Source organism: Ictalurus furcatus, chromosome 2 (genome assembly GCF_023375685.1).
Source record: "Ictalurus furcatus strain D&B chromosome 2, Billie_1.0, whole genome shotgun sequence".
In the NCBI taxonomy this organism is placed as follows: domain Eukaryota; kingdom Metazoa; phylum Chordata; class Actinopteri; order Siluriformes; family Ictaluridae; genus Ictalurus; species Ictalurus furcatus.
In genome coordinates, this window is record NC_071256.1 from 4,414,137 (window position 1) to 4,432,904 (window position 18,768).

The 18,768-nt window shown below is 43.0% G+C and overlaps 1 protein-coding gene across 4 annotated transcripts in view; it reads left to right on the top strand.

Moving 5' to 3' along the window:
• bach2b (BTB and CNC homology 1, basic leucine zipper transcription factor 2b) overlaps positions 1-18,768 on the top strand; it is a 107,281-nt gene that overhangs the window by 70,783 nt on the left and 17,730 nt on the right. For all 4 annotated transcript variants that reach the window (XM_053643948.1, XM_053643940.1, XM_053643959.1 and 1 more), the window contains exon 2: positions 10,277-10,531. In XM_053643948.1, coding sequence (XP_053499923.1) covers positions 10,289-10,531 — 243 coding nt within the window. In that variant the 5' untranslated portion in view covers positions 10,277-10,288. The remainder of the gene's footprint in view (positions 1-10,276; positions 10,532-18,768) is intronic.

An 18,768-nucleotide genomic window follows, 5' to 3' on the forward strand; every position in this document is an offset into this window, starting at 1 on the left:
TATATCTTTATATATACGTCCAGCCCAGTGGATTTAAACCTAACATGGTGAACAAATTATATTATAGAATTCAGGCAATTTTACTGGGGTTATCTCATACAGTGTGGGAAGTAATAATCTGGAAAGACCTTTGTAATATCACAGACTAAAACTGGATTTAAAGAGAAGCGAATCAGTAAATGAATCATATGAAAATGAATCGCAGGTAAATGAATCGCATGTAAATGAATCGCATGAATATGAATTACATGAAAATGAATCACATGTAAATGAATCACATGAAAATGAATCACATGAAAATGAATCACATGTAAATGAATCATATGAAAATGAATAAATAAATAAATATATACATATATATATATATATATATATATATATATATATATATATATATATATATATATATATATATATGTCCAGCCCTGCAGAGAAACTCTGATTGAACTCTCCCATGCTGGTTTCTACAATTATTAGTCTAATTTAAGCAGCAATAAATGTCCCAGTGTCACCTTAGTAAGTAATGAGATGGGGAAGAAGAAGAAGAGAAAAAAACCTCATTACTCATTTGCCGTGTAATTAAAGGTATCTTACAGCAAGCTCAAAACATGCGTGGTTGTAATTTCTTTCGTGGGTATTATTTGCTCAAAGTGTGGCACTAATAAAAGCACACACAAAATAAAAAGAGGAGGAAAAGCCTGCTGAGAATCTCAGGTCCGTAATTTGTCCGCGATTTTGCTCTCGCGAAACGAGACGTGTCCCTGTGAGACGCGGCAGATTCCATGCAGATATGCAGAATTATGTGTGCACCTTCCAGAAAGAACAGAAAACCTTCAGTCCGTATATGTGCATGCATGCGTGCTGTTTCAGCATCCTGCATTTAATGAGGCTTGATTAATGACTTTTTTAGCTTGATTTGTCATCTGTTTATAAAATAATACTCCCTTCTCTTCATTTATTCATCCGGCGCTAGCTTTTACTGTAAACAACTCGAGGCTGAACGGTGGCGTTCAAGCTCGCGGCCTTCCGGTGATATTGATTGGCTTTTTACGGCTCACGCGTTTAAATTTATGTTCTAACTTTATAATGTTCTTGCCTGAGAACTAGTGCATTCGCATCTTGTCAGAGTTACCCTAATTACGGGTTTCTAACTTCTGACTTAAAAAACAAAACAAAAACATTCACGTCTTCGCCAAACGTCTAATCACTAGTTTGCGGGTGGGGTTACGGCACATTATGAATAAACAAGGCGGAAAAAAACCCGCCGCGACTCCACAGATGAAGTAATTAAGACTATAGTATCATGATTTAACTCTAAATGTCTCCATCAAATGTTCTCTATTATTATTTTTTTTTTTTCTAGTATAGCAATCAGTATACTCAAAAAAAAAGAAACGTCCCTTTTTCATTAGATGGGCTTTCAAAGATAATTTTGTGAAATCCAAATCAGCTTGACAGATCTTTATCGGAAAGGGTCTATACGATGTTTTCCACGCGTGTTCAATGGACCATAAATAATTATTGCACATGCGCCTGTGGAACGGTCCTTTAAGACACGGAACAGTTTACGGGCGCTAGGCGATTACGGTCACAGTTACAATAAGTTAGGACACTAAAGAGACCTTTCTACTGACTCTGAAAAACACCAGAAGAAAGACGCCTAGGGTTCCTGCTCACCTGCGTGAACATGGCATTGTCCTGCTGCAGGAAGGCACGAGGACTGCACACGTGTCCAGAGCAATAAACTGTAATGTCTGTCATTTTAGGCCGTGTTCACGCTCGTGCGTTTAACCGTTGCTACGGTTACGCCTGACTACTGTCTACGCTACTCTACAATGCGTTTTCCACCCTCGGAAACTTTTGGAAACGTTTTAGTTTGAAAACTCCGCGCTCGGGTTTCCGTCTAAACGGACCGAAACGAAGACTTTTGATGAACGAAGGCGTGGCTCCGCCTACATTCGCCCCCCCCCGATTGGGTCTTCTGGATCAGCGCCGTATCCTTTCCCCGATTCGTCAAGCCCCTATCATGTGACCATTACGCCACCTTGATCGTACACACAACAACACGGAGACCGAATCGCAAGCTTTGCTGGCTTCGTCGTCATTGTTAGCAGCTATTGTGTAGCTCACTTCTGTATTTCACAACAATGTAGCTGCTACATGCGCAAGAGGCGAGCTACGATTAGAGCGACCGGCAACAAATCTCACTTCGAGCGGCGTAATCCCGGCAAACTGTTTTCAGTCATACCAGACTATGTGCTACTATATACTACTCTGTCGAGAGACCCATATACCAGAAACAGATCAACAAGATGATGTTTAAACATGGATTTAACGAAAACGACATAAATGACAGTCGGGTTTTCTTTTCAGGGGTCTCCAGTTACTGGACAGGCATGTAAAGCGCCCGCTATATTCGTGCATCAGTGTAAGAATCTGACAGGCCAAGCTTTTTTCCACTAACAGCAAGACGACTGACCTTTTTTTTTTTTTTTTTTTTTTTTTTTTTTTTTAAACTGAAGGGCAGGACTTGCATAATACAGAAGCCATGCTGAGCATTACACTCTGCCTCATTCGCATTTCAAGCACTGACCTGTGTATGTACTCACACTGTCTCTGGACAGGTTCATTGCCTCAAATGTGTAAAAGACAGGCACAGTGTGTGTGTGTGTGTGTGTGTGTGTGTGTGTGAGAGAGAGAGAGAGAGTGCTTTCTCTGTCGCCTGATGACCATCCCTTCTTATTACGCCAATAGAATGTCTGACATGAAGTAAATCCTTCGCTGATACCTAACCATGAAAAATCACAATCCCCGCCTCCCTCCTGATAGATTTTATTTCCGTAGCTCTTTTCAGTAAATTAGACACCGATGAAAATAGCTTAAGGGAAATAGCTTTCAAAACAGCACACACACACACACACACACACACACGACACATCCATATAGTCGTAAATAAGCAAAGCGGTGTGTTTTAAAGTGGCGGCTGAGGTTACGGGTCGCTTTAGGAGAACGGACCAGTTTTGAGACGAGTTTGGAAATGGGAAGCGAGGTGAAATCCAAAACAAACACTGTGTCCAGACAGTAAACGCTGCAGTGCTCTAAATAACGTTACCCAATATCATAGACCTACTGTTTTATACACTCGGTGTTTTTAAAGCGATAAAAAGAGATTGCGTATGAGATATATATCGTGATTAGAAAGCTTTCAGGCCCATTCACTTAACAGGACGTTTTAGGGAAATTGTGTGTAAACTAATAGCCATGTGCATCGAGACACGGACTCGCGTAAACGTCCATTATAATCGCACAGTGAGCCGCAGCAGCTTAAAGGCTACCATTAGTGAGTGAGCATTTTAGCCTGTGTGTGTGTGTGTGTGTGTGAAGCGCAAAGTGATGAGCCATTAAAGATGCTTCAGAGGCAGGAGAACTGCAGGATGCCCGGTGCTGTGTGTACGCCGGATCACATCACTAGACGCCGCAGGAGGGCTACACGCAAGTGCTCAGAGAGACTTATCCAAGGAGGCTGTTGTCATGGCACCCCTGATGGGGGGTTGGGAGTCGAGTGAAAAGTGATGGCACATGCGTTTGATGTCGGTCACGTGGGCCGTGCGCAAGCACTGGCTTGCTTTGTTCTGTCAGCATCTCTCTGCTCAGTCACACTCGCGGACCGGTCGAAGTGGGGGGCGGTGGGGGGGGACTGTATAGCGAAGCATATCAACATTCTGTCACACACACACACGCTCCTCAGGAGACACGGCGCTCCTCACGGGTGCCAGTTCTGCACGTCAGAAGAGATTTAAGCCCCAAATGGAACAGACGGGGGGTGCGGTTTCAGTTCCAGCACCTTCAGCCTTCAAACACACACACACACACACACACACACACACACACTGAGCATTTAAACCGCTCCTGCAAAACAACACCCATTCAATCCAGTCTGTTTACAACGTACTCACATCATGTGTTTGAGAAGACACAGCCGGTACGGGTGCAGCCGCACTCTATTTTCATGGTAAAATTCACACTCGGTCATGACCGCGGTAATGACCACACCGAGAACCGTCAAAATAAAAGTTTTATAACATGAACGTGTGCGTATTAGAATTATATCAACATATGTATATACTCTTATAATGACGTATGGCGTAATCTTTTATATGCATTTATATTTGTATATCATTTTCAGGTTATGTAGAATTATATAATGTGCATACATTGTTATAGAAATATATACTGGTTTATTTATTTATTTATTTACATATAAAGTGATTTCAATAAAATTAGCATAGATATATTATTTATTATAACGTTATTTATTCATAATATAAAGATACTGTAATATACTTTTTTTTTTTTTTTTAAAGGGTTCTGCTTGGAACCCTTATTTAAAAGGAGAACACGAGAAAGAGGAGAAAACCTTTCGCGTTTTAAACATTCTTTAGGTGAATAGTGACGGGTGCGTTGGTTGACCCTCTGTGGAAACCCACGTGCATCTCTAGACGTCCGATTTTTTAAAAGCGAAATCCACTCTGACGCTAATTAGCATTAAGGAGAAAAAAAGATCACGCCTGCTTGCGGTGGCCTGAAACGCGCGAGAACACTGCCGCGGTCCTGCCTCCAACGGAGCGGGAGACGGGAGACGCGGAACGCCGCAGTGAGGTGCTCCGGGTAAGCGTGGAAGGAAAAAGACGGCATAAACGAGATGAGAGAGGAGGGAGCGAGAAAGACAGCTTTGCGACACTCAGCACTTCTGATCAGGAACGCTAACCCCAAACCAGTCATTTGTGGCGAGTGTATGTGTGCGAGTGCGTTGTCCTCGTGTTCCTCGGAAATGCTCCGGCACGGAAAGCGCATTCCGACGCCGAAACGCCGTGTTTGGGTTCAGACGAAGCTTGCAACCACATCTGGAAACGTTATTCTTGGAAGACAGGTCATTATGTGTCTTAAACAACAGAGGGAGAAAACCGAAAGGGAAAAATGGAACACGGCGGAACATATAAACAAGAACCGGAGGCAACTGGACGAACAAGTAGCCACGACGACATCACCTCGTCCGTGCCGAGGATGAATTCTTCAACATCATCATAATAACCGAGATCAGACAATACAGTGCGCAGATTTAGTTCTGACTCGAAAAGCTCAAACAAACAACCGTGGAGGAGCCGTGTTTATGAGCAGCTAGCACTGTCAGTGGATTAACCACGCCCTCATTCGTTCTTTAACATCACCAAACTGTGATCCCTAGGGTTAGGGTTAGGGTTAGGGTTCGGGAACACCAGCATTTTAATACCAGTGGTTTAACGGCTTTGCTGATAGGATAGTTTCTCTCACCCAAATAAACAGCAGAAAAGTCCATATGCATTACATGTGTGTGCTGTTATAGGAAAATACTCATACGATAGGGTGGTGGGATTCGGCCCAACACCTAGCGGATTTACCGTCACCGCCCCGAAGTGGGTTATCACTAGACTGTAATAAAGCACTGACGCTGGAGACTCATTCCAAAAAGAATTAGCTAAATCACCATATCAACAATTACACACAATTTTTATTTATTCTTGTAATTATGTTTATGCGGATGTATTAATATATCACGTATTATGTATAACGATAAACGTACTATAGAAGACTGTCGACCAATCAGGTTTGCTATTTTAAAGTAGGAACGTCTGCGTTTTTCTGGGTCCGTGGCTGAGTGGTTATGATTCTAGACTACTGATCAGAAGGCCCTGGACCGACCCCTTTGCTCGATCTGTCTACTGTATTTGACTTGGAATCGATGAACAAATGCTACATCTGAACATCGTACACAGCTACGCGTTGCAGTTTCCAGGCGTATAGGGCGGGTTATCCGATCAGCCGTTGTGTACAGGAACTTGTGAACGTATTGCTAACGGCTAGGAAACTAGGCGTGGCCTATATGATCTTTTTGAAGACATCTTACATGTCATCATACTTGAAGTCTATGTATGACGATATATATATATATATATATCTCCAGTATCTCACAAAAGTGAGTGCACCCCTCACGTGTTTGTAAATATTTGTTTATATCTTTTCATGTGACAACACGGAAGAAATGACACGTTGCTACAATGTAAAGTAGTGAGTGTACAGCTTGTGTAACATTTATTCGTCTAAACCGCTGGCAACAAAAGTGAGCACACCCCTAAGTGAAAATGTCCAAATTGGGCCCAATTAGCCATTTTCCCTCCCCGGTGTCATGTGACTTGTTAGTGTTACAAGGTCTCAGGTGTGTTAAATTTGGTGTCATCGCTCTCACACTCCCTCATACTGGTCACTGGAAGTTCAACATGGCACCTCATGGCAAAGAACTCTCTCTAACTTTATTTTTTGGAATAGTTCGACTGCGGTATACCCGTACCGTTCTCATCATCTGAGAGCTGTATCGCACGGTGTGAGCCGTCTCATTTCTCAGCATTTCTCAGCATCCGGATGACGATATTATATCATCATTAGACCGGAAAGCCAGCTTAGTGTGGATTTGATGAGCGATAGTGAGCTGTGTATTTCCCTGTGTGTTAGTCAGCAGAAACGTGCGACGGTTGTTATCTGTCAGCTTTTTCTGCGCGTTTGTCTAGAAACGCAGTCGGCTACAAACACAGCCACCGCAATGCTTTCTGCTTTTGTTTGTCCTATTTTTTTTTTTCTCGTCCTAACCACAATACTGCACCTCTCGCAACACTCACACACGCACACACGGTGCAGCTCGCGAGCTCTGAGATCTGTGGTTTCGGGTCAGACTCGGTGTGAGAGGAGACGGCTGGCTCGTGGGCCCCCGGTTCCATTTCTGCAGCTCTGGAGTTTCCGTGAGCTCACGACCCGGGCGTGACTTTCCTCCTCAGCGTGATGGCGTGGATGCTGAGGCGCTAGACAACGGTGACCCTAGACGAGACGAGCTCACCTCAGCTGGGTTTTGTAGGCGAGACACCTACAGGTGCATTTTTTTAAAAAAGAAAAGAATGCAGCCTCAGTCTTTGGAACTTTCTCAGATATTTAGCGATGTGGGCGGGGCAGCTGATGAGCCACGCCCAGAGCACCTCGACGACCAAAACTGACCTCGTGATGTAAACAAAAAGGACTGAAATCTGCTTCTCTTCACACTTTTCCCTTATTCCATCTCTCATTCTCTTTCTCATTTATTCCCCTATCCTGTTCTTCTTCGCCCCCTCCCCACTTTCTATCACTCTCTTCTTTGTCTTTCACTCTCTGTGTCGTTCTTTTTTCTTTCTCTCACCTCCTTTGACCCTGAACCCTATTTACTGCGCTCTCTCTCTCTCTCTCTCTCTCTCTCTCTCTCATTCTTTATCATTCTTGACATCTCTTTTATTTGTCTCTCCTTCTTTGCCTCTTTTCTCGCCTCTCTCTCTCTCTTTCTCTTGCACTTCCTGATTACTTCCATCTCTCTTTTATTTCTCTCCTGCTTCATCTCCATTTATCCTCCCTTCTCTCTGTCTCTCTTTTTTTTTTAAATTCTTTTTCTCTGTCTGTCTTTCTCGCGTCTCTCTCTTTTATCCTCCTTCTCGTCCGCCCCCCTCATTGTCCGTCTCCCTTTTACGCTCGCTTTCTCTTTGTTTTGAGAGTGCTCTTCTTTCTCTCGTTTTTTTCTCACCTTCTCGCTCTGGCGTCTTCTCTCTTTTCCATTATTCAGTCATTCTCACTGTTTATCGTTCTCGACGTCTCTTTTATTTCTCTTCTCTTCGTTTTTTATCTCCTCAGTCTCATCCTTTTCGCTCTTTCCCCCCCCCACCTCTTTCTCACCCTTCTCTCGTTATTAGCCTCTCTCGCACTTGCTCTTTAGTTTGTCTCTCTTCTTCTCACCTTTCCATTCTTCCTTCTCTCTCTCCAACTCCGTATTTCTAATCATTCTCAGCCTCTCGTTTATTTCCCTCCTTTTTGCTCTCTTCATGTTCCTTTCTCTCTTTCTTTTACAATTTTTTTTTTCCTCTTTGCCTTCCTTTCTTTCTCATCCTTCCCTCTTTCTTGCGCGTTTGACATCTTTCTTTTTTCTCATCTTCTCTCTGTCTTTCTCCGTCTTTATCTCTTGACACCGCTCTTCCCTTCTTCTCACCTTTCCATTATTCCTTCTATCTCTCACTCGCACTCGTTCTCGCGTTTATCGTCACGTCTCTTTTATTTCTCTCACTTTTTTCTCTTTTTTTTTTTTTACTTCTCTCTCTTCATCCTCCGCTCACACTCTCTCTTATTCTTGTTCTCTCTTTCTCTTTCCTGCATCTCTCTATTTTCCTCTCCTTCTCGTCCACCCCCTCGTTATTAGTCTCTAGACTTGTACTCGTTTTTCCTCCTTTTTCTCTACACCTGACTCCCACTTTTTTTTTTTTTTTTAGCTCGCTCACTCTTTCTTTCTTTCTTTCTTGTCTTCTCACTCGTTCTCTCTCCATCTATTTTCATCTCCTAACATGTCTTTCCCCCCCCCCCCCGCCGTTTTCTCTTCTTTCCATCTCTCATTCTCTTTCTCATTTATTCACATATCCTGTTCTTCTTCACCTCCTCCCCCCATTTTCTATCACTCTCTTCTTTGTCTTTCACTCTCTGCGTCGTTCTTTTTTCTTTTACTCACCTCCTTTGACCCCGGACCCTGTTTAGTTCTCTTTCTCTCTCTCACGCGCTCTCTCTTTCATTCTCTCTCTCTTTACATCCTGTGTATTTCTCTTTTTACTACATGTTCTACCGTTCCCTTACTGTCTCTCTCACTTTCTTTTTCAACATCTCTTTTACCGACTTTCTCTTTTTCCTCTCCATCTTCTCCTCCCTCTTTCTCTCTCTCTCTCACTCTCAATCACTCTTTCATTTTCCTTTACTCTTTCTGCGTTGTTTTTATGTGTTTTTTTTTTGCTTTTGCTTCTTTTGCTCTTCCTTAGTATCTCAAATTCTTTCTCTTTCTCTCTCTCCTTCCCTCATTGCATCTCTCCTTCTCTCTCGCTCTCCTGCGTTTTATCGTTCTCTCGTACATATTTCCTTTTCCCTCCTCTCTTTTTGTCTCTCTCGCTAGTTTTGTCTCATTCTCTTTCGCTTATAATCTCTGCGTTCATGATCCGTTTATCTCTCTCTCTCTCTCTCTCTCTCTCTCTCTCTCTTTTCCTACCTCTTTCACTCTCTTTTGCCACTCCTTCTTCTCTCTGCCTTTCTTTGCATGTCTCTTCTCTTATTTCCAGTTCCTCTATTTCACACCTTTCTCTGCACTTTCTCTCATTTCTTCCCTCGTCCTCTCTCAGCTTTTCGTTCTTTCATTTCCAACCTTCTCTCGCTCTGTCATTCACAGCAGACTTTACTGTCAAGCCTGCGTCTGCGTCTGCGTCTGTATGTGTGTGTGTGTGTGTGTGTGTGTGTGTGTGTGTGTGTGTGTGTGTGTGTGTGTGCATGTACGGAGGCCAGAAGCGTGACTGTTAGTGGAGCGGAACCAAACGGCTCAATTCAACAAGCACACACAAGGAAGCAAACCAACACACACACACACACACACACACACACACACACACACATGTGCACATGCTGAAAGCCTCACCACATTGCCATGAAAATAAAAAGGAAAAATAAATACACGCTGTTGTGTGTGTGTGTGTGTGTGTGAGGACCGTTAGTGTAGTGTAATCTCGGCATGTCTAACGCTATAAACGCAGGGCACATTTAATTCCAGTATTTCCATACTGTGTGTGTGTGTGTGTGTGTGTGTGTGTGTGTGTGTGTATATATATATATAATTAGTGTGTGTGTGTTTGTGATGCATGTTGACATGGAAAGTATGAAAACATGGTTGTCTTAGTGCTCCATAAGACACGTGGGTGTATGACTGTGTGTGTGTGTGTGTGTGTGTGTGTAGACCAGGTTTAGTGACGTTAGCAATAGACTAGCATACTAGCATTATCGAGGCTACTTTGCATAGTGTCTCTTTAACCAGTTCAGCTCATTTTGTAACTGGTTTTAACAGGATGGGTAGTAGCCTGAAATGGCTACCGTCGTCTGCAGTTAATACTGAATTGGACTAAACCTCGTGAACCTCATCATTTCCGATCTCCGACAAAGAAAACACCCCTGTATTCTTGTATAGAAGAATTTGTAAATACTGGTTGGGGGTTTTTTTTGTTTTGTTTTGTTTTGTTTGGGGCGTCTTAACTTCTAAACAGATTCGTGTGGACTAGGGACTGTGTATTACAGTGTGGTTAAAGCGATGACCGAGTGCCATACCAATACTATAACAAGCTGACATTTCTTTCTCTCTGCCTGTCTTGTGCAGGGTGTGTGCGGTATGTCCGTGGATGAGCAGCCGGAGGGCCCGATGTACGTGTATGAGTCGACGGTGCACTGCTCCAATCTCCTGCTGGGCCTGAACGAGCAGCGTGAGCGAGGTCTGCTCTGCGATGTCACCGTGCAGGTGGAGGGCAAGCAGTTCCGCGCCCACCGTGCCGTGCTGGCAGCCTGCAGCGGGTACTTCCTGCAGGGCCTGGTGGCACATGGTGACAACGAGCTCATCTTCACCATGCCCGATGAGGTACAAACGCACACAGTGGCCTGTGTAGGACCAAAACTACACAAACATGCATTGTTTATCCCCTGCAATGCCCAATTTTATATACATATATATATATATATATCTATGGTAAAGTGAATTGGGTTGTATATTTGTATATTGAATATACAAAACTTTTAGCGTCTAATGTAAATTTGTGTGAGAATGGATTTCCCCGTTGTCCTCGTGTTTATTTCTTTTGTTTGCATTGGAACAACACACACAAAAAAAAAAAACGCCAAATCTGAGACATCTGTGTGGAATATCGGAAAAGCGTCCCAGTATCACAATTCATTTGTTTTTGCTGTAGACGGAAGACATTTGGGTTTGAGATTGGAAAAAAAAAAAAAAAGAGAGAGAGAATATGAGAAGAGAGATTAAGAAGTTTAGCTTTTATTTCCTGATATTTATATGTCGATGTGTTAAATAACAAAAATATTGGAACGTGTGACCGACGGGTGTTTCTCGGGGATTCGTTTGTAAATCTGCAGGCCACGGAACATTACCAGGGTAGCGATCCGGCAGGTCGGGAGGCACGCGAAAGGCCCTGGTCCCCGAACAGCTTCCGGTGTCTCACGTAGCCAACAATATTCAATGCTGATAGATAGATAGATAGATAGATAGATAGATATAGCGAACTTAATAATATACAAACAATAACGTATTTGAACGAGCGCATTAATGTAACTCCATCATTCATCATGGTATACATGGTATATAATGTTATTTTCACCTTCTTTGTTGTAAGCTGCAACGTGTGGTTCGAAATGCACCTTCACACAAACTCAATGTACACGGTGCCTACACGCTAAAACCAGGAAACACATTTCACTGGCGTCTCCGTGTCACACGAGTCTGCCGAGAGCTCATTAAAATGCGTCGTTATCACACAAAAGACGTGTGTCTTAGACAGTGTTGCTTTTCGTTGTGCTGCTAACAAGGAGGTGGGGGGAGACGATCTTCAGTAAGATTCATCCCTTTCTGGAACAATCATCGGGACACGAGCTAACGTTCGCCGTCTTGCAGAAGGAACCTCAGGGAGGCGGATCCCTGTGAAGTATCCCCTCTCGTTTCATGCCGCTCATAATTTATTCTTCCCGTTCTCCGACACCCAGGTGCGAGTACGGACGACGGGGGGGGGGCGGAGAAAAGCGGCACGTGATTGGGTGGGGAGGGTTGGGACAAAAGACGAAATCTCAGAGAGCTCGTCTTCACCTCCATCACAGTGTGAGAACGGGATATTTTGATGCTGAAACACAGGAGCCCACTCTAGCCCGAGTTGAAAAGTGCAGTCAGACGTTGTTCTGTTCTCAGTGGGTGTCGGGAATGAATATTTTACTGCTGGGGAGGAGTAACGTTGAATGTTCAGAGGTTCGGGTTCCTCTGCGTGGAGAGTTTGAACCCCCTGAGCTGCCTGAGAGACCGTGTAGGGCTCGAGCGAGACCACATTCTGCTGTGTTTGGAAGTTTGAAATCAATGAAACGTATTTTAGTATGCTCCTTCTGAAAAAACAATTTGGTTGTATGTTCTGTATGACGTAAGGGATAAAACGTGGGATATGCAGTTTTGGGAAAATAATCAGTGACTGGGTGGTGTGGTGAAGCGGCGTTACCGGTACCACACCAAAGTTCATTATTTTTCAACAACAGCAAGTGTTTTATTCCTCTCATACCACAGCAATGGAGGCGCACGGTGGCTTAGTGGTTAGCACGTTCGCCTCGATTCGCACCGTGGCCCTGTGTGTGCGGGGTTTGCATGTTCTCCCCGTGCTGCGGGGGTTTCCTCCGCGTACTCCGGTTTCCTCCCCAGTCCAAAGACATGCATTGTAGGCTGATCGGCGTGTCTAAAGTGTCCGTAGTGTATGAATGGGTGTGTGAGTGTGTGTGTGATTGTGCCCTGCGATGGATTGGCACCCTGTCCAGGGTGTACCCCGCCTTGTGCCCCATGCTCCCTGGGATAGTCTCCAGGTTCCCAGTGACCCTAAAGAAGGATAAGCGGTATAGAAGATGGATGGATGGACCACAGCAATGATTATTTTTATTATATTATGTATTTAGCAAGGTGGTTTAGTGTTTAGCATGTTTGGCTTGCACCTCTGGGGGGGGTTCCTCTGGGTACTCTGGTTTTCTCCCCAGTCCAAAGACATGCTTTGTAGGCTGACTGGCATTTCAAAATTGTCCTTTGTGTGTTAGTGTGTGAGTGATTGTACCCTGCGATGGGTTGGCACCCCGTCCAGGGTGTCTCCTGCCTTGTGCCCAGACTTCCCTGGGATAGTCTTCACGCTTCCTGCGTGTTCCCTGTGTAGGATAAGCGGTACAGAAAGTGGATGGATGGATGGATGGATTATCCATCCCAATTTTTACTGGGATTAGGTTACACCTACTTTGGGTTTAAATTGGAGTATAGATACAGATTTGAATCATTTGATTGCCGTACACCACCCCTAATTTTGTATTATGGGAATTTATGCTATAAGTGGATGTGGATGGGTTCTCTCTCTCTCTCTCTCTCTCTCTCTCTCGCTCGCTCGCTCCATTAAAGATGTACAAGTTCAGAGATGTGTGTATTATATTCGGACTCGCAGAAAACCACAACCTACGTGTTAGAAAGATCAACCGAAGGCTGGGAAAAAATATCTACTGCAGATGTAACGCGAAACAAAAGACCAAAGACCAAAATCACCCCTCCCCATCATCCTGCCTTCATCTCTCTCTCTCTCTCTCTCTCTCTCTCTCTCTCTCTCTCACTCGCTCTCTCTCTCTTCTCCGAGATGACCTTGTTTATTGTTGAACGGAAGGGGCCGCATTGGACTGGTGACATCATCGGTGTTAGCCAGAGTGTGTTTAGCACAGAGAGAGAGAAAGAAAGAGAGAGAAGCTATTAACCAGCTCTTTGTTAGAGTCTGAACAGAGGCATGAATTCTTTTTTTTATTTTTTTTATTTTTTTTTGCAGACTTCTGTGGGATTCTCTGTGATGTTATACAACCAGGTTTATGGAGGTTCGACATACGACGTTCGAGGCAGATATATACTACATATAATATGCATATAACATGGTATAGAATATAGGGATGTAGTTAGATTGGATAATTGTAATACACAACTTGGGCTTATTGTTTAGTGTCATTAAAATATTTGAGTGTTTTTACTCTTTTGTTTGCTCAGAAAGTGTTGGTTAATGGGAAATTACAGGGAAATTATAGGTTTGCATTGATACGGGGACGTTTTCCGAGAGGAGATCCAGTGTCAGTGCTTCGTAACGGTCAGATGTAAAGATGTAACTTTTCCGACATGGGGAAAGTTTTCAGGACCGAGAGCTTCCCGTTTTCTCGGTAACACGAAAACACGTCACGTTTTCGCCTTATCAAGCTCACGAAAGAGGGTAAAAATGGTCTGTATGTTTTTAGCCGCTGTAACAGGAACTTCATTTTGTTTCAGAGACGGTCCGTAGCATGAATTGTAACAGTATAAGGATAAAAAGTATGACATGCTGTTCTTTAGTAAATGAAACATTGAAATCATCAGCAAGTTGATGTAGTATAAGAGCAGTAAAACACTTCAGGGTGTACTGTTACGCATTCATGAGGCTTGTGATTGATTCCAGGCATTTGCTCTTAGATAGAGAAAGCGATAAGAGAGAAAATGTGTGTGTGTGTGTGTGTGTGTGTGTGTGTGTGTGTGTGGTGTGCCGCAGTCAAAGCTACTTGGCTAAGCTGTGTCACTATGATTCAGCAGTGTTTGAGTGTTTGGGGTGTGTGTGTGTGTGTGTGTGTGTGTGTTTGTGGTGGTGTGAGTGATTCAGCACTGGAACTCTACATACCAACGGCCACATGGATTCCATCACCGAAAACACACACACACACACCCCATATTGTTTTGACACAGGGTTTTAACTCTGTGTTACTGTAGTAAAAGAATGCGGTGTCTACACCCAACCCTGAGTTTAACCTCGTTAACCAACAGGAAAAATTTGCCCACTTTTACGTTTATATGAAAAAATAAATCATATTTGGTGGGTTGTTTTTGTTTTTTTTTGGAATCCTGTTAAATAGAGGACAATAAAAAGAGCAAAACATGTGCACACAAACAACACAACCACCATCTGCAAGGCCAATGCAGTGAGCAAAGTAAGGGAGTTCTCCATCCTGTGATTTAGTTTGCATGTTCGATCTGCGCGTCTAAATCATCAAACCCTTGTCTCGGACCGTTCGGTATCTCAAACCGGTTTGCTCGTGCGGTTTCTGGCGTTGTATGACACGCTGCTGAGAACGAAAATGAACAAAAGGAGGTCACTGAGCCCCGTCTTGAAGCGGATTCACGTTCCTTCTCAGCACGTCGTTCAGTCATGGGCATGGCTTTCAAATTTCAAAAAAGCTGATCCCTGCGTTAGAGAGGATTCGGACGATTGACACCGTTTCATTTTGTGTGTTTCGAGTTCGCCGGAGCTAGAACTTCAATCACCAGCTCGTCAGTCTTAGCTAATCATCTGAACTAGGTATCTCGTTCACAATAGTATATCGAAGCAGCAATGGAGGATCGATGACTGTAACTGCTGAAACACACACACAAACACACAGAGGTCTGCAACTTTCAAAGCGTTACGTTTCACTACGTGCTAGTAATTGTACGTTACAGACAAGCGAAGGGAAGCGCATTTTTTTCAATTTGTGCCATGTTGAAGTAATTATCGCGACGCAGAGATGTGTTTAGACTTTGCATATTTTAGCTCCCGCAGGTGTAAAGTGACACAGAGGTGCACGGGAAGAGGGGAAGAAAAAAAAATTTTAAAAAAAAGCAGCATCACCTTTTACATTAGCCCTAAAACTGAATTTTCTCTGGGAAGTGGCAGGATGAGGTCTCACTCACCATAATGTGGCGTTTCACTCCTCCATCTTTGATTTAATCTACATCTTAGTTTGGCAGACTTTCTTTTTTTATATATATATATATATATATATATATATATATATATATATATAACTGATTGTAGATGTGAGGCAAAGTATCTGAGCAGCAAAATAACTTGTGAACGAATCATTCTTTTGTAACGATTCTTTTCAATGAATCGGACCACCTGGTTCACAAGTGGATCTGATTCAAACATTGTGTGGTGTCCACACAATGTTGGTGTTTTAGTGGTTTAAAAACATCTCGCTAACAATCTAACTGTTTTAACTCATTACAATCCTTCAGCCCTGACTACATACATACACTTGACTCAGTCACTGAGTCGGAAGAGTGAATCGATAAAAGAGTCGATCCCATAAACTACTCCGAGGTTAGGCTACGTGGAGAGTTTGTTTATTAAGGTTATAGAGGCTATGACGAAACTAAAAACGTACATGTATTCACATCTCACACACTTTCTTTTTCTTTTTTTTTTTCTTTTTTTTTTTTTAAAGTGATTGAATCAAACGTTTGATTCTTTGAAAAGGTTCAAATAGTAATAAGATTCAGTAAACTGAATCAAACAATTGAATTACTAACTAGTCAGGAACTGTCCTTGTTGTTGCCTTTGGCTGTAAACTCACAAGCTTTTGTTCTGTAAAACAGACAGCTGAGCTGCCAGAGGATTTATGTGCTAGGCATGAAACGTTGAAAGTCGCTGACTTGTCAGCCTCGCCCTGAAGCACCTTTCATTACTCATTAGCTGAGGTATGGACGTGATTAGCGCCGCTGTTGATGACGAGCAATGAGCGTGGGGTTTTCGGAGGAATCCGAGGCCACGACTCGGTCAAACCGAATAAAGACTAATCCTTTCCTCCAGTCTGTTTGACACCCAGGCCTTATTTGGCAAAGACGTTGTAAGGGCTGAGGATTTAAGGGGTGTTGAAAAGGTAAATGTTAGGCAGGTATTAATGGTTGTCTCACACACACACACACAGAGACAGTCACATACACACATAAACAGGTTGCTTAGTGGGTCAAGAGCTGTAATCCTAAAGATTGAAGCACACACGTTGTTATGAGTAAAAAGGACAATCTGTAACAGGGACATTCAGGCTGTCAGGGCTGATAATATAATATTGATATCATGTTAAATTACCTCATAATACACTTTTCTGAGATATTTTTGCATGTAACGTGATGCTGTTTTATAAAATTTGTAAAGCTTGTTTAATAACTCACTGCAGGTAACTGATGTGAAAGAATCATGCACTAAAATTAATTTTAATTAATACATTTATTGGGGATTTTCCCCTCATTTTCTATGTGAAATATTTGCCGTTTATTATCGATTTAACATCGATGAGTAAGTTGAGAAATCTTTTTTTTTTTTTTTTACCGGACACAAACTAGAGCTAATCGGAGGAGGCGGACATCTTGATCACTTCAATGAAACACTTTAATGTTCATCCGGTGATTAATACTAGCACTGAATGTGACAGCAGTTTCATGCTGCACTCGCACCTGCGCTTTCATAAATCATAACGTATTTAGACTCTCGATCCTTCCATACAACAGCATAAGCCTTTGATGAGGCGCTTGTTTAAAACGTTACCGTTTTGTTTTGTCTGCAGCACTGAAAGTGAACAAACAGTAATAAAACATAAGAAGGTGCAGGTATTGAAAAAGCTGCAGTGTTTATGTACAGAGTGAGCGCAGGAGACAGATACAGCATGAGTGAGAGACACAGGTGACGAGAGAAAGAAGGACTAAAATAAAGAAGAGGGAGAAATGAGGATGGAGGCGTCTCACACACACACACACAAGCTGCGAGACAGGAAGAACGTGTTTTTCTGCTGAAAGCAAAACCAGCAATAGTGTGTTTCAGAGAGTGCGACCCCTTGTGAAGTCTCCAGAGACACAGAGGAAGTCCTCGTCTCGGAGACGCCGAGGTCGCGACCTCTCCCCGTCTGTATCTCTGTGGTAAATCTACAGTCTGTTGGGATTATTTTTTACGCTTTGATTTAATCCACAAAGAGAGCTAAGTCTGACCCCACCCCCCGGAGCAGTTTAATACTGTGTGTGGATTGTGCTGTAAACACTTCATTAAAAGGGAAATCGCATTCCTGAACCAGTTTCATCATGTGGTATTATTGTCTTTTGTTACAGCTTTTGAGCAGATTAAGAAAGCTACCCCCAGTGCAGGGACGTAACCACCATAGACATTGAGGGGGACACCCCCCACCCCCTACCCCGATAATCAGATATGGCCAAATTATCCACACACACACACCCCCCTCCCCACCAGTACTTGACATTTTTGACGCTGCACTTAATTATGCACCGCTACATACGTTGATCGGATGACGAAAAGTACAAATAAATAAATAAATAGATTTAGGCTGGTCTGCCTCGGTGGTCTAGCGAACGCTCGTCGATGTCAAAATGTTTGAGACGGCCAATCAAATCAAAGACGGCAGAACCCGTGCGCCGCTCCAGCTTTTAACAGTGAAAGAGCGCGAGGTAAGACGTAAGCCGAGTAGCTAAAGTGTCATATCAGACAACTATTTTACGACAGAAACGTTCTGTCCAGGGATGCAGTCATTGCCGTGATCCATGTAATGTAACGCGTTACTGTCGACGTGACGAGACAAGACACGTTAACGGAGCCGTTTTCAGTATAACAGACCAAAGATGGATAAGGAACGGGCGCCTATTGTGAATGCGTGTAATAAACGTGGTTACCTGGCAACCTTTCAGTAAATTTCCTTATCTGAGAAAATGATTCATAAAACTAAAACTGGGAGAGTTCTCATCCTCCGACTTAAACTAGAGCAGGGTAAGACTAGTTCTAACCCCAACCCAAATACTGTTACTTTTCATCACATAACAGAAGATCCCCCAACACACACACACACACACACACTCTTTTTCCACTCTTATTACAGCTCTATTCCATAAAATGGCAGAAGATCGTGATCACGAGCGTTAAAGATGCACTATAAAGACCCCGTAAAATCTATACTTCTCCAAGCGTCCATGCGAGAGCTTTGTGTCGTACAGATGCTTTTATAGTAGAGCTGTTTAAACATGCTTCAGAATTCTCCTTTTGTGTTGCACTGAAAACAGCATACAGGTTCGGAACAACTTGAGGTTGAGTGAGTCGTTTTGTGTAAGTAATTTTATCTGGATACCTTGACAGTCATATCGTTTCACAGAGATATTATGACAATAATGAAAAGACCATCAAATGATATGAATTTTGAAAAAAGTTGTCGCAGTATATACACCGTGGAAGTTTTGTAATTCATATTTGGTCTGCTCTACTGTTG